General features: G+C 39.6%; 1 protein-coding gene across 13 annotated transcripts in view; it reads right to left on the bottom strand.

Annotated features, from left to right (window-relative positions):
* KIF1B (kinesin family member 1B) overlaps positions 1 to 13,103 on the bottom strand; it is a 147,329-nt gene that overhangs the window by 118,205 nt on the left and 16,021 nt on the right. For all 13 annotated transcript variants that reach the window (XM_047723792.1, XM_047723790.1, XM_047723794.1 and 10 more), the window contains exon 2: positions 12,031 to 12,223. In XM_047723792.1, the coding sequence (XP_047579748.1) occupies positions 12,031 to 12,136 (106 nt within the window). In that variant the 5' untranslated portion in view covers positions 12,137 to 12,223. The remainder of the gene's footprint in view (positions 1 to 12,030; positions 12,224 to 13,103) is intronic.

Genomic DNA, 13,103 nt, shown 5'->3' on the forward strand with positions numbered 1-13,103 from the left:
ATAATTTTGACAAAATAAGCAATTGTTAATATACTACCAAGAATGAAATCTAATTACGCACCTTGCCTACCATATAACCAGATGCTGCAGGCCCTTTTCTGGTCTCACTAACAGCTCTCCGACTCTGCTAGCTCGGTTACAGCACTTCACACTTCACTAGGCAATCATCACCATGTTATCAGCATGGACTTTTAAAAATCAACTCCAATACGTCTCAAGGAAAGGAAAGGAAAGGAAGAAAGAAAAGCCTGCAGGTGGTTGCTTTCCCTTCGGGTAAACAAAAACAAAAACAAAAAACCCCGCATATATAAAACCCCCATGAAGTACAGTTTGAATTTAATCAAGACAACCTCAAAAGACTAGAACAATATGATGCAAATCAGCACAGAGAGAAGACTAGATTTTAGCTGGGCTTCTTCTCTGTTTCAGAATCTAGATGGCAGATTTTTTAGGTATTTGAAGAAGTTTAAATTATAAAATGTAATAGAAAGCAGTTGTAAATACACAATACCAAAGGTCTCCTCCAACTTGGGAAGAGGTATAATTGTTTCTGCCTTTAAATTTACATCCCCATTGAAAATAACAATTTAGGGACACCTGGGTGGCTCAGTTGGTTGGACAACTGCCTTCGGCTCAGGTTATGATCCTGGAGTCCCGGGATCGAATCGCGCATTGGGCTCCCGGCTCCACGGGGAGTCTGCTTCTCTCTCTGACCTTCTCCTCACTCGTGCTCTCTCTCACTGTCTCTCTCTCAAATAAATAAATAAAATCTTTAAAAAAAAAAAAAAGAAAAGAACAATTTACATACCAAAACTCACCACGAAAAAAAATGTTGAGTAACTTTTCAAATACCATCCTCTGCAGTATACCTGACTCCATTTGATGCTCACTAGCAACCCTGGGGTATGGGCTAGGCAGGCACTAGCAACATTTCCACTGAATAAACAAAAGACTTAAGGTCAAATGTCTGATCACAGAAGAGGAGCTAAAAAACTCACGCTTCATAAATATAACAGAGGACCATGTAGCCTCTAATATCACATTCTTAAAGAATACATGGGGGAATGTACCCAATACACCATTTAGTAAAAGGCTGGAGGCTTTACAAAGGGAGAGGAGGGGTCAAAGAACAAACTCTAACTTTTATTCTTAAAGAAATGGGAACCATCTTAGAGTTTTGTGGGGAGAAAACAAACAAAAAACAATCTGATTTCCATTCTAAAAGGATTGCTCTAGCTGTTCTGTCGGAGAGGGAGTCCTAGAAAATAAGGGGTGAAGCCCAAAGACTTGCTAGGAGGTGACTGTGGGTAATGGCAGTGGAGGAGAGTGGTCAGATTCTGAGTATCTTCTGAGGCAGAGCTCACAGGCCTTTCTTTTTTTTTTTTTTTTTTTTTTTTTTTTTTCTCACAGGCCTTTCTGACGGAGGCAAGAAAGGAGAGAAGTCGAGGGCGATTATATGATTTTTGCCCTGAGCAACCACAAAAACAGAATTTCCACTGAGTTGAGGGAGAGCTCAGGCGGAGACTGAAGAGGACATATCAGGAACTAAGTTTTGCACACACTGAGTTCGACATGTTTATCAGCAGACAGAGATGCCAAGTAGACAGCTGCATATAAACTGCCTTCTAGAAACAATTCCTTGCCTTCCTGTGTGGGCTTACAGTCTTCTTTACAGCAGGCCTAAGAAGCAGTTTTAAAGCTCAATTATTTGATAATAGGGGATTAGATAAATTATGCTTTATTAATATAACAGAACACTATATCTCCATGACAATCACGTCCTTGAAGAATACTTAAGAAAAGATGTGCTAGGGGCGCCTGGGTGGCTCAGTCATTAGATGTCTGTGTTTGGCTCGGGTGGTGACCCCAGGGTTCTGGGACGGAGCCCCACATCAGGCTCCCTGCTCAGTGGGTAACCTGCTTCTCCCTCTCCCACTTCCCCTGCTTGTGTGCCCTCTCTCATCGTCTCTGTCAAATAAATAAAATCTTTAAAAAAAAGATGTGCTCAATAAGTTAATGATAATTTATCTCATCTAAAAGAGGGTACACTCAGGGATACACTGCAGGAGATCAGCTTAGAAGGCAGCCACGTGAGACACCGTTGTGCCGGATGTAGAAGAAAATACAAAGTCTGTTTTGGGCCCGAGGAAAAGGAGGCAAAAGCTGCTCTGAAGGCTGACGGGGGCCAGCAGAAGGTCAGGATATAAAAAGGTACACAGCAAAGTCAGGGGCCAGCAGACGGTGCTAAACTGAGAAGGCCAGCGTCAAAGACCATCTAAAGGTCATTCTAAAGGACAAACTCAACTTTAGTCAACTCCAACTGAGTAAATGCAGTGTCATTTCTGGGGCCCCTCTATTCCCCAACCTTAATCCCCCCCCCCACACACACATACACACAACCCTCACTGCTGTAACTCCAAGTCTTGATTAGAGGCAAAAGTGTTTCATTTCAAATTTTTTTAAAAAGTTTAATGCCACTGGTACCCACGTGGATTTCAGTAGATTTTACTGAGTTCCTCCAGGGCCACAAGAAGCTTCTCATTGCTGCTTATCTTCTTCCATGCCAATGACCAAATGAGTGTCATTTAATAAATATGTACATGCCACTTAAAGAGTAACATGCCTCTCTTTGGAAAAAGGACTGAAAAGTATCTAGAAGGATTCAGAAAGAGGGGGCAGGAGAAAAATTTCATGGGCTTGTCTCCATCACATAAGAAGCCCTGGTCACTGATATAAACAGGCATTGTACCTGGTAGCTCTATTTGCAGGGTGAAAACTTTGTTTTCTCCCTTTGTTTGTATACTTTTCAAATTAAGTACTTAGTATACAAATACTAGATAGATTCATAACGTTTATAACTTATAGGGGCACCTGGGTGGCTCAGTTGGTTGAGCGTCTGACCCGTGGTTTCAGCTCAGGTCATGAGATCAAGTCCCATGTTGGGGGTCTATGCTTAGCGCAGAGTCTGCTTGGGACGCTCCCTTCTCCTCCTCAACCTCCATCCCCGACTTGTGCACATGCACATGCTCTAAAATAAATAAATAAATCTTAATATATACTTATTTAATAAAATGCACAAGCTGTGACAAGAAGACAAAACCCCAGGTACCCACCAGACAGTTACAGAATAGGATTCTCACCTCTGCAGCTCCCCTATCCGACCCTCCCAGATCTCTCTGCCATCTCATCTCTGAAGCATGCTGAATTTTTTTTTTTTAAAGATTTTATTTAGTTATTTGACAGACAGAGATCACAAGCAGGCAGAGAGGCAGGCAGAGAGAGAGAGGAAGGGAAGCAGGCTCTCTGCTGAGCAGAGAGCCCGACACGGGGCTCAATCCCAGGACCCTGAGACCATGACCCGAGCCGAAGGCAGAGGCTTAACCCACTGAGCCACCCAGGCGCCCCAGCATGCTGAATTTTGTCATTACTGCCTTACTTTTCCTAATATTTTTACCTGTGTGTTTGTACAGCATAGAGAATACAGAGAACAGCTTTGCATGCTTTGAAATTTATATAAATACACTGGTTTCTTTTTTGAGTTGCTTATACAGCTACAATTTGTTTATAATTTGTGTGTGTGCACATAGTAATTCTTCTCTACTGTATTCCATTTTATGTAAATCTACCATGATTTATTTATCCATTCCCCTGTTGATGGATACTGGGGTTGTTTCCAGTTTTTTGCTCTAAGAAAAAATCATGCAGGGCACTTGGTGGCTCAATCATTGGGCGTCTGCCTTCGGCTTGGTCATGATCTCAGGGTCTTTGGATCAAGCCCTGTACCGGGCTCCCTGCTCAGCAGGAAGCCTGCTTCTCCCTCTCCCACTCCCCCTGCTTGTGTTCCCTCTCTCGCTGTGTCTCTCTCTGTCAGATAAATAAAATCTCTTAAAAAAAGTAAAAAATAAAATAAATAAAAATTTTTAAAAAGAAAGACTAAGAAAAAAATCATGCTGCTAAGACTTTAAATGCCTGGGTATTTGGCGCCTGGGTAGCTCAGTCAGTTAAGCATCTGACTCTTGATCTCAGCTCAGGTCTTGATCTCAAGAGTCGTGAGTTCAAGGCCCATACTGTGCTCCATGCCAGGCATGGATCCTACTTACAAAAAAAAAAAAAAAAAAAAAGTCTAACTGCCTAAATCTTCATCAGCAGTTTTAGTGACTCAGTGAAATGGTGGCAGGTTATAGAGACACATGACTGCGCGGGTGTCAGATATGCAGCTCCCAGAATGCATCCTGAGAAAATGCAGGTTAACAACTACTGAGCAGTCCACCTCTACAGTTAGAGCACATGGTGTGGAGGTGGAGAAGTCCTGCTGAAGATCTGGCCTTATCCTACATCTCCAGCCACACGAAAGCACTCTGGATGCTGTTTTATGAAGTTTACACCTCAGTCTGATCGAACTAATTATGGCTTATCCCAGAAGAGACTTAAGAAGACCTCATTCTGATTATTGGTTAGAAAACACATTCTGATTTAAAAGAATTCCTTTCAAAAGTCTTTCTTTCCAAACCTCCACTTTGTTCCTTCCTCCATTCCAAATTTTCATTAATGGACATGAAGTCATTCTTTGTATCAGTTATGATGCACAGCATTTCATTTAGAAATGTACATGCGTGAATAAAAAATCCTTTAAAAATGTACCATGTTAGTAATTAACAGAGGGAAAAATCTGGGTCCCTTCTATTACACTAAGTTTGGGGCAATAAAACAACAAAAGACCTTGGACAAGAGAAGACTGATAAATACATGAAGGAGACTTAGCAAAAGGCCAACTAGAGACACATTCCTGTGGTTAAAGGCGAAGCAAACACAATTTAATCACCTAAAGGACCATGTGGGAGCCAGCTTTACCTACCCTCCTGTTTTTCTGAGGGGAATTCATGCGGTTTCAAAGTCTCCACATTTACCATTAATGTGAGCAGTTCAATCATTAATTCTGCCCCACTTTCCTTTTTAAGAGTAATTAGACAATAAAAAAAAAATGCTTCCAAAGTGGGAGAAACTTGGAATATAACGGGATTTTTTTTAAATTTATTTTATTTAACAGACAGAGATCACAAGTAGACAGAGAGGCAGGCAGAGAGAGAGGAAGGGAAGCAGGCTCCCTGCTGAGCAGAGAGCCCAGACACAGGGCTCTATCCCAGGACCCTGGTATCATGATGTGAGCTGAAGGCAGAGGCTTCAACCCACTGAGCCACCCAGGTGCCCCATAACGGGATATTTTTAAACGAAGACATTTGTATGCACGTGGGTCTCCAAAATGTCAAGGCAGTAACATTTATCTGTGCCATGGAAAATATTCTCTCTGAGACCAGAAAGTACTTAAATAAAACTGCTACTACTCGGTTTTCAGATCTGGCACGTTTCCTAAACTACTCTTCACCCTCTTCTACTTTTTTGTAAGAGACCTTATGGCAGGAACATTCCACTGCATTCCATGTGCAATCAGTTATAATCCCTGTGAGCAACAGTCCAGGCCAGCTTGCCGGCACAGCAGTCTTTTAATACAGCTAACACATGTGGCTACAGCAAATTCATTTCATTTTTTGCAACAAAATGCATGCTTTCTCCCAATCTTGAGCCCAACTTTTTTTAGTAAGCCATTAATACTTTCTAACAAAGCAGTTTGTTTAAAGTCTCTTATATAAAATTATTTGGATTATATTTTAGTCAAATTACTAAGACATCGCCATATAAAATTGAAAAGAGAAAAAGAAAACATTAGTAGAAAACTGAAACCACCAAAAAAATCTAGAGGAAAAAGTCTCTCATACAATTAATTAGTTTTCCAAGAACAATACCTTTTAAAGGAACCAAAATTACCGCAAAATTTCTGAGCCATAATAAAGTAGTTAGCTAAGAAACCAACCCTACTTTTTCCAAAGCTAATTCATCAAATGAGGATTTTTCTTTCAGTACACTAATGTTAATTTAAGAGTCACAAAATTCTGGGGGTGCCTGGCTGACTAAGTTGTAGAGCATGCAACTCTTGGTCTTGGGATCATGAGTTCAAGCCCCACACTGGGGGTGGAGTCTACTTTCAAAAAATGTTAATAAATCAATTAAATAGAAAAAAAACAAGTGTTGGGGAGCCTTGGTGGCTCAGTCATTAAGCGTCTGCCTTTGACTCAGGTCATGATCCCAGGATCCTAGGACCGAGCCTAGGATCCTCTCTCGCTGTCTCTCTGTCAAATAAATAATCTGGCTCAGGTTGTGATCTCAGGGTACTGGGACAGAACCCCAAATCGGATTCTCTGCTCAGTGGGGAGCCTGCTTTCCCCTCTCTATCTGCCTACCTCTCTACCTACTTGTGATCTCTCTGTCAAATAAAAAAATCTTTTAAAAGAATTAAAAATTAAAAATTAAACAAGTAAATAAATAAATAAATGTCACAAATTTCTCCTAAATGTTTATGTGCAGAGAGGCAATGTGGTATAGCCAGATGGTCAGGAATACCACATCTAGTTATAACACTAGCAAGTTCTAAAAAGTTGCAATTCAGAAATTTTCCAAAATATACTAGATATTTACTTTAAATCCTCCTACTCCACAAGGTCCAGCTGAAATGCCCTATCATCTACACATCTTACATGTGTCCTTTGCCAAACTCACACCTGCACTTTTAAAAAACCCTTGTTTTTGGCAATTATCACTTTGATCACTTTTCCTTTGTATTGGGTTTATTTCAGTATATCTTGTATCTTCTTCCACACACTTTTAAAACTCCTTAAAGGCAGGATCCTATAATATATACAACTCTGTGATTCCTACAGACTAACAATAGAGCAAACTCTCGAAAGAGAAAGTTAAACGGTAAGGCAGAGCAGAACCACCCAGCCCGTTGTCTACAACAGTTTTGAACAAAATATGATAGAAAAAACATCTGGTAGTTCAGCACCGTGCTTCACATGGTCCAAAGACTGGTTGTCATATGATCAGTACAATATCTCCAGGCCTAGTGTAACCAAATTACTACATTTAATAAAAACTAGGTATTTCTTCATTAATATTTCATAAAAAGATAACTCAATACATCCAATAATTCTGGAGAGATTTTTGTGGGAGATAAGATTGGTGAAAAGAACTTACATCTTCACAAACTATGAAATTTATAGCCCTATCCTCAAAAGGTATACAATTAGTTTGCTACCTACTATCAATGGAAACATCTGACATTCTTTATCCAGACTGAGTATCATATTTGGATAATTTTACTTTTTTCCCCTAAATCGACAGTATATTCTCTATAATCAAAACAAAAAGGTCAAAAAAATATCTATATGTCTTAGAAAGAATGCGCTCTAACATCTTTTTTGTAATCCATTAATAACTTCTTAGTGAGTTTTTAATCCGTATGATCAAAAAAAATAGCAAAGTCAGAAAATCTAGCAGACTCAGATCCATTTTTCAAACTATCCAGAACTACAGGAAAACTTCCAGTTTTACTACATACTATAATAGTTTTCTTCTTCTAGATGGTCAGTTATTTTTCTTAATGTTCTATTTAGTACTCAGCATATCATTATACATATAGTAGACATAATTAACTTACACATATATTCTTTCATCTAAAATCTCAAAGGAAACAACTATTACAAATTATAAACATGAACTATATTATTCAGGTAAAACATACACTGCTGGGGAAAGGGATAAGAAAATAAATAAATAAAACATACGACTCAGTCAAGACTGAAAAATAAGCTAATATTGTAACTTACCACTAATTAAAATGGTAAAAAACTATCTTAGAAAAAGATGTTGCGCTTACATGGTCTCTGGAGGGAAATGAAACACAAGTTGCTTCCGAGGAGAGGAACGGGTTGGTTACATGATAGGTAAGAAGAAGTGTTTTAACTATATATTTTTTGCAACTTTTGAATTTTATACCATGTGAATGAAGGTTCCACTTAATCACAAAAACAAAAACTGTAGCGGGGCACCTGGGTGGCTCAGTCCTTAAGTGTCTGCCTTCGGCTCAGGTCATGATCCCAGGGTCCTGGGATCCAGCCCTGAGTCTGGCTCCCTGCTCAGTGGGAAGCCGGCTTCTCCCTCTCCCACTCACCCTGCTTGTATCTGCCCTCTCATTGTCTGTCACATAAATAAATAAAATCTTAAAAAAAAAAAAAAAAAAACAGGGGCACCTGGGTGGCTCAGTGGGTTAAGCCTCTGCCTTCGGCTCAGTTCATGATCTCGGGGTCCTGGGATTGAGACCCGCACCAGGCTCTCTGCGCAGCAGGGAGCCTGCTTCCTCATCTCTTTGCCTGCCTCTCTGCCTACTTGTGATCTCTGTCTGTCAAATAAATAAAAATCTTTAAAGCAAAACAAAACTGTGGGGAAATGAACATAATGCGATTTGACTTTGACAATGAATATAAACTTATAGCCAATTTAAGATGTGGGCGTCTGCCTTTATAAAATCTACAATGATTTGTCATCAAGGAAAAAAAACTAGTATCATTTTATTTATATGTATATATATATATATTTTTTTTTTTTTATTTATTTTTTTTTTAAAGATAAAAAATGGGATCATGACCTGAGCCGAAGGCAGAGGCTTTAACCCACTGAGCCACCCAGGTGCCCCGTATCATTATTTATATTAACAAAACTTTTCCGTTTGTTTTTGTTACATAATAAATTGGTTTTTGCATTTCATGAATGTGGCCTTTTTTTTTTTTTTTAAAGATTTTATTTATTTGACAGAGAGAGATCACAAGCAGGCAGAGAGGCAGGTAGAGAGAGAGGAGGAAGCAGGCTCCCTGCTGAGCAGAGAGCCCGATGCGGGGCTCGATCCCAGGACCCTGAGATCATGACCTGAGCCGAAGGCAGCGGCTTAACCCACTGAGCCACCCAGGCGCCCCTGAATGTGGCCTTTTAATACTTATTTTCTACTTACAAGTTTTTAGTAAGATTAGCAACCCTATAAGGAAAGTTGCAACAGATACCCGTCACACTGGGGATTTCTCCTGGGTAGTTCAGTATGCAAAACATATCACTGAGAAAAGTAGTTCTTTTTAGGATTAATTCTGACTCCTGATCCAGGATTTTCTAAAGTCTACCTTTTAAAAGAACTTGTGATATATACCAGCATTTTTAGAGGCAATGTCAATAGCCAAAATGCCTCTAAACTAAGTTATGATTAAACACATTTTGCAGAGAGAAACAAGAGCTCAATAATCAGGATTTACTGGGTTCACTTCAGCAGCACATATACTAAAACTGGAAGGCCACAAATTAGCATGGCCCCTGTGCAAAGATTTAGTTACATACTCTGTAAAATGTAACCCTTAAAATGAAGCACAAATAATAACATAGTTTAAATGAGTGACATTTAAGAGCCTAAACATTTGTTCTCAGGGAACCTGGGTGGCTCAGTTGGTTAAGCGTGTTCAGCATCTAACTTCAGCTCAGGTCATGATCTTGGGGACTCCAGTGGGGAGTCTGCTTGTCTCTCTGCCCCTTCCCACCCCCACCCCCCACTCCTGCTCTCTTTCAAATAAATAAAACTGTTTATAAACAAACAAACATTTGTTCTCTAGTTCAATTACAAATCTAGCTCAAACTTTAAGGAGTAAATTATCAATATTGACCTTTCTTAAAACACAATTGTTTTCCTTTTTTTTTTTTTTTTTTAAGATTTTATTCATTGATTTGACAGAGATCAGAAGTAGACAGAGAAGCAGGCGGTGGGGGGGGGTGGGGAGGAGGAGCATAATCTCCGCTGAACAGAGAGCCTGATGCGGGGCTCGATCCCAGGTCCCTGCAATCATGACCTGAGCCGAAGGCAGAGGCTTTAACCCTCTGAGCCACCCAGGTGCCCCAAAAAACTTACAATTTTCATACCCTATAAAGTTCACCTTTCACCCATTTGAAGCATACAATTCAATACTAAATTTTGCATCTTTTTCTTTTACAATTACTCATAGGATATAATTCATGGATTCATATTTTTATTAAAAAAAAAAAAACTCTAATAAAGAGGCAAACTCATAGTAACAGAGAACAGAACGCTGGTTACCAGAGGGTAGGGATGGGGGCAATGGGGAGATACTGATCGATACAAACTTACAGACCGGAGATGAGTAAGTTCTAGAGACCTGATGTACAGCATAGTGACTACAGTTAATAGAAAGTATTGTGTTCTTAAAATCTGCTAAGAAATAGATCTCCAGGGACGCCTGTGTGGCTCAGTGGGTTAAGCTGCTGCCTTCGGCTCAGGTCATGATCCCAGGGTCCTGGATAGAGTCCCGCATCGGGCTCCTTGCTCAGCAGGGAGCCTGCCTCTCTCTCCGCCTCTGCCTGCCTCTCTGCCTGCTTGTGTGCTTTCTCTCTCTCTCTTTCTGACAAATAAATGAATAAAAATCTTAAAAAAAAAAAGAAAAGAAATAGATCTCCAGTGTGTTTTTTTAAGATCTTATTTATTTATTTTTTGGTCAGAGAGAGAGAAAGCACAAGCATGGGGAGCAACAGGCACAGGAAGAAGCAGGCTCCCCGCTGAGCAAGGAGCCCAATGCAGGACTTGATCCCAGGACCCCGGGATCATGACCTGAGCCAAAGGCAGACACTTAACTGCCACCCACGTGTCCCAGATGTGTCCCAGTGTTTTCACCACGCACACACAAAAAAAGGGTAACTATGAGAGACGACAGATACATTAATTAGTATGGACTGTAGTAATCATTTTGCAATGTATACATACATCATAACATCACACTGTACATCTTAAATATATACAATTTTATTTCCCACTGATAGAATCCTCTACAGAGAACACTGGCAAATGGCCCACAAATAGATAGAATGATTTCTCCAACAACTCAGAATTAACTTGTGTGTCTGGAAGAGCAAGGATTCTGCTTTATCATAAAGTTGTAGGTTTCAAGATAATACTACTTTAATAATTTGCCTACATTACTTTAATAATGTAATAATTTAATAATACCACTACTCTAATAATTTGCCTACAGAGGGCACCCGGGTGGCTCAGGCGGTTAAATGACTGCCTTTGGCTCAGGTCATGATCTCAAGAGTCCTGGGATGGAGTCTGCATCAGGCTCCCTGTTCAGCGGGGAGTCCTGTTTCTCTACCCCTCCCCTGGCTTGTGCGCTTTCTCTCTCTCCCTCTTGCTCGCTCTCTCCCTCAGTAAATAAAATCTTTTAAAAAAATAATAATAATTTGACTACAGATCCATATCAAGGCATTATTAATGCAAATACAAAATAAACCAGGTTGGGGCACCTGGGTGACTCAGTCATTAAGCATCTGCCTTCTGCTCAGGTCATGATCCCAGGGTCCTGGGATCGAGCCCTGCATTGGGCTCCCTGCTCAGCAGGAAGCCTGCTTCTCCCTCTCACTCTCCCCCTGCTTGTGTTCCCTCTCTCACTGTGTCTCTGTCAAATAAATAAAATCTTTAAAAAAAAAATTAAAAATAATAAACCAGCTTGTCATTTTCACCTAAGCAATTATATATGAAGAAAGAAGCTAGAAACCACTGACTTAATTTCAATAATAAATCATCTTATTTGTAAAAAAAGATAAGCAAATTATTACTTATAATTTTAGTAATAATTTACAAGTTTATTATCAATTATAGCTATATCTGCTGTTCAACTCGAAGAACCATCGTAAGGGAAGAGAGTAAGTTAAAACCGTCTTGGCAAGCCCAAGTACCATCTAAAATCAAGAAAGGAAAATAATCTAAGAGCCTCAATAGATACATTTCATATCATGATTAAGTAAAAAAAGAAAACCCTGCTTACACCTTTATTATCATTAAGATTCAACATAATAATTCTAGGTAAATTAGTGCAGTTCTCCAGAGATTTCTCACTCGTAAAGAACAAAATAAACAGTCCATATTTCAATATGCTACAGCAAATATCACAGGGGGAAGCATTCAGTGGATCATTCAGAGCAGCAAAGTTCACAATTTGACTATCCAAATGTTTATTTATTCTGCTCACAGTAAGGGAAAAGAGAAAGGACAGGACGATGAGATATAACTGACAGAAAATAACATGTACTCACTGGTCGAGTTGCCTTGCATCTGAATGATGCACTTGGACTCTTTGCTGGTCTCCCGAGAATTGAAGGGCCGAACCCGCACAGCCACCTTCACTGAGGCTCCCGACATTCTGATGGTCTTGCTATATATATATGTATATATATGCAGTCCAGAAAGAAAGAATCAAATCTTCTTTTGAAGTTATGTTCAAGTTTCCTTTAAAAAGAAAGCAATCCCACACAGGTAGTCAGAATTAAAGAAAGCATGGGCTACCATGAGCATAAAGGCTACTCTCTTGCCTCAGGACTATTTCTATTTCCATTTCGAAAAACCTAATCCCTATTCTTCTCATAGATCTTACATTCTCAAAATTTCCAAATAGAAAATTAAAGACTGAAACTTATTTTCCTATTCTATTATCTCTTTCCCATACCTAAAAAGTACCTAAACTTAATAATAAAATAATAGGGGCGCCTGGGTGGCTCAGTGGGTTAAGCCGCTGCCTTCGGCTCAGGTCATGATCTCAGGGTCCTGGGATCGAGTCCCACATCGGGCTCTCTGCTCAGCAGGAAGCCTGCTTCCCTCTCTCTCTCTCTGCCTGCCTCTCTGTCTACTTGTGATCTCTCTCTGTCAAATAAATAAATAAAATCTTTTAAAAAAAAATAAAATAAAATAAAATAATAATAACAACAATAATAAATATAACTGCAAAGTAGCAGGCATCTTTCTTGTTCTCTGTTTTTCTGGATCAATCTTCAGTAATATATGAAAAACACTGTATGTTTATCTGTTAACTTCCCAACTGCAAAACCCCTTATTACCTTCCTTTAAAGAAATGCTCTGAATTTCCTATACTTCAACTACAGTTTGAAACATTCAGTTACATGATATATAATTAAACAGCAAAGGACACAGATAAGTTTAAGCAGCTCCTTCCACTTCTAAGTACCCAGGGGTTCCTTGAATTTCCACATGTACCTCATGTGACCCTCACAACCATCCTTTACAATGAGCGGAGAAGTTTCCAGAGAAGGTTCTAACCCTCAGATGTGCCACTGACTCATGGCAAAATCAAATCACGACATTTCACTACTGA

This window comes from Lutra lutra, chromosome 4 (genome assembly GCF_902655055.1).
Source record: "Lutra lutra chromosome 4, mLutLut1.2, whole genome shotgun sequence".
Classification (NCBI taxonomy): domain Eukaryota; kingdom Metazoa; phylum Chordata; class Mammalia; order Carnivora; family Mustelidae; genus Lutra; species Lutra lutra.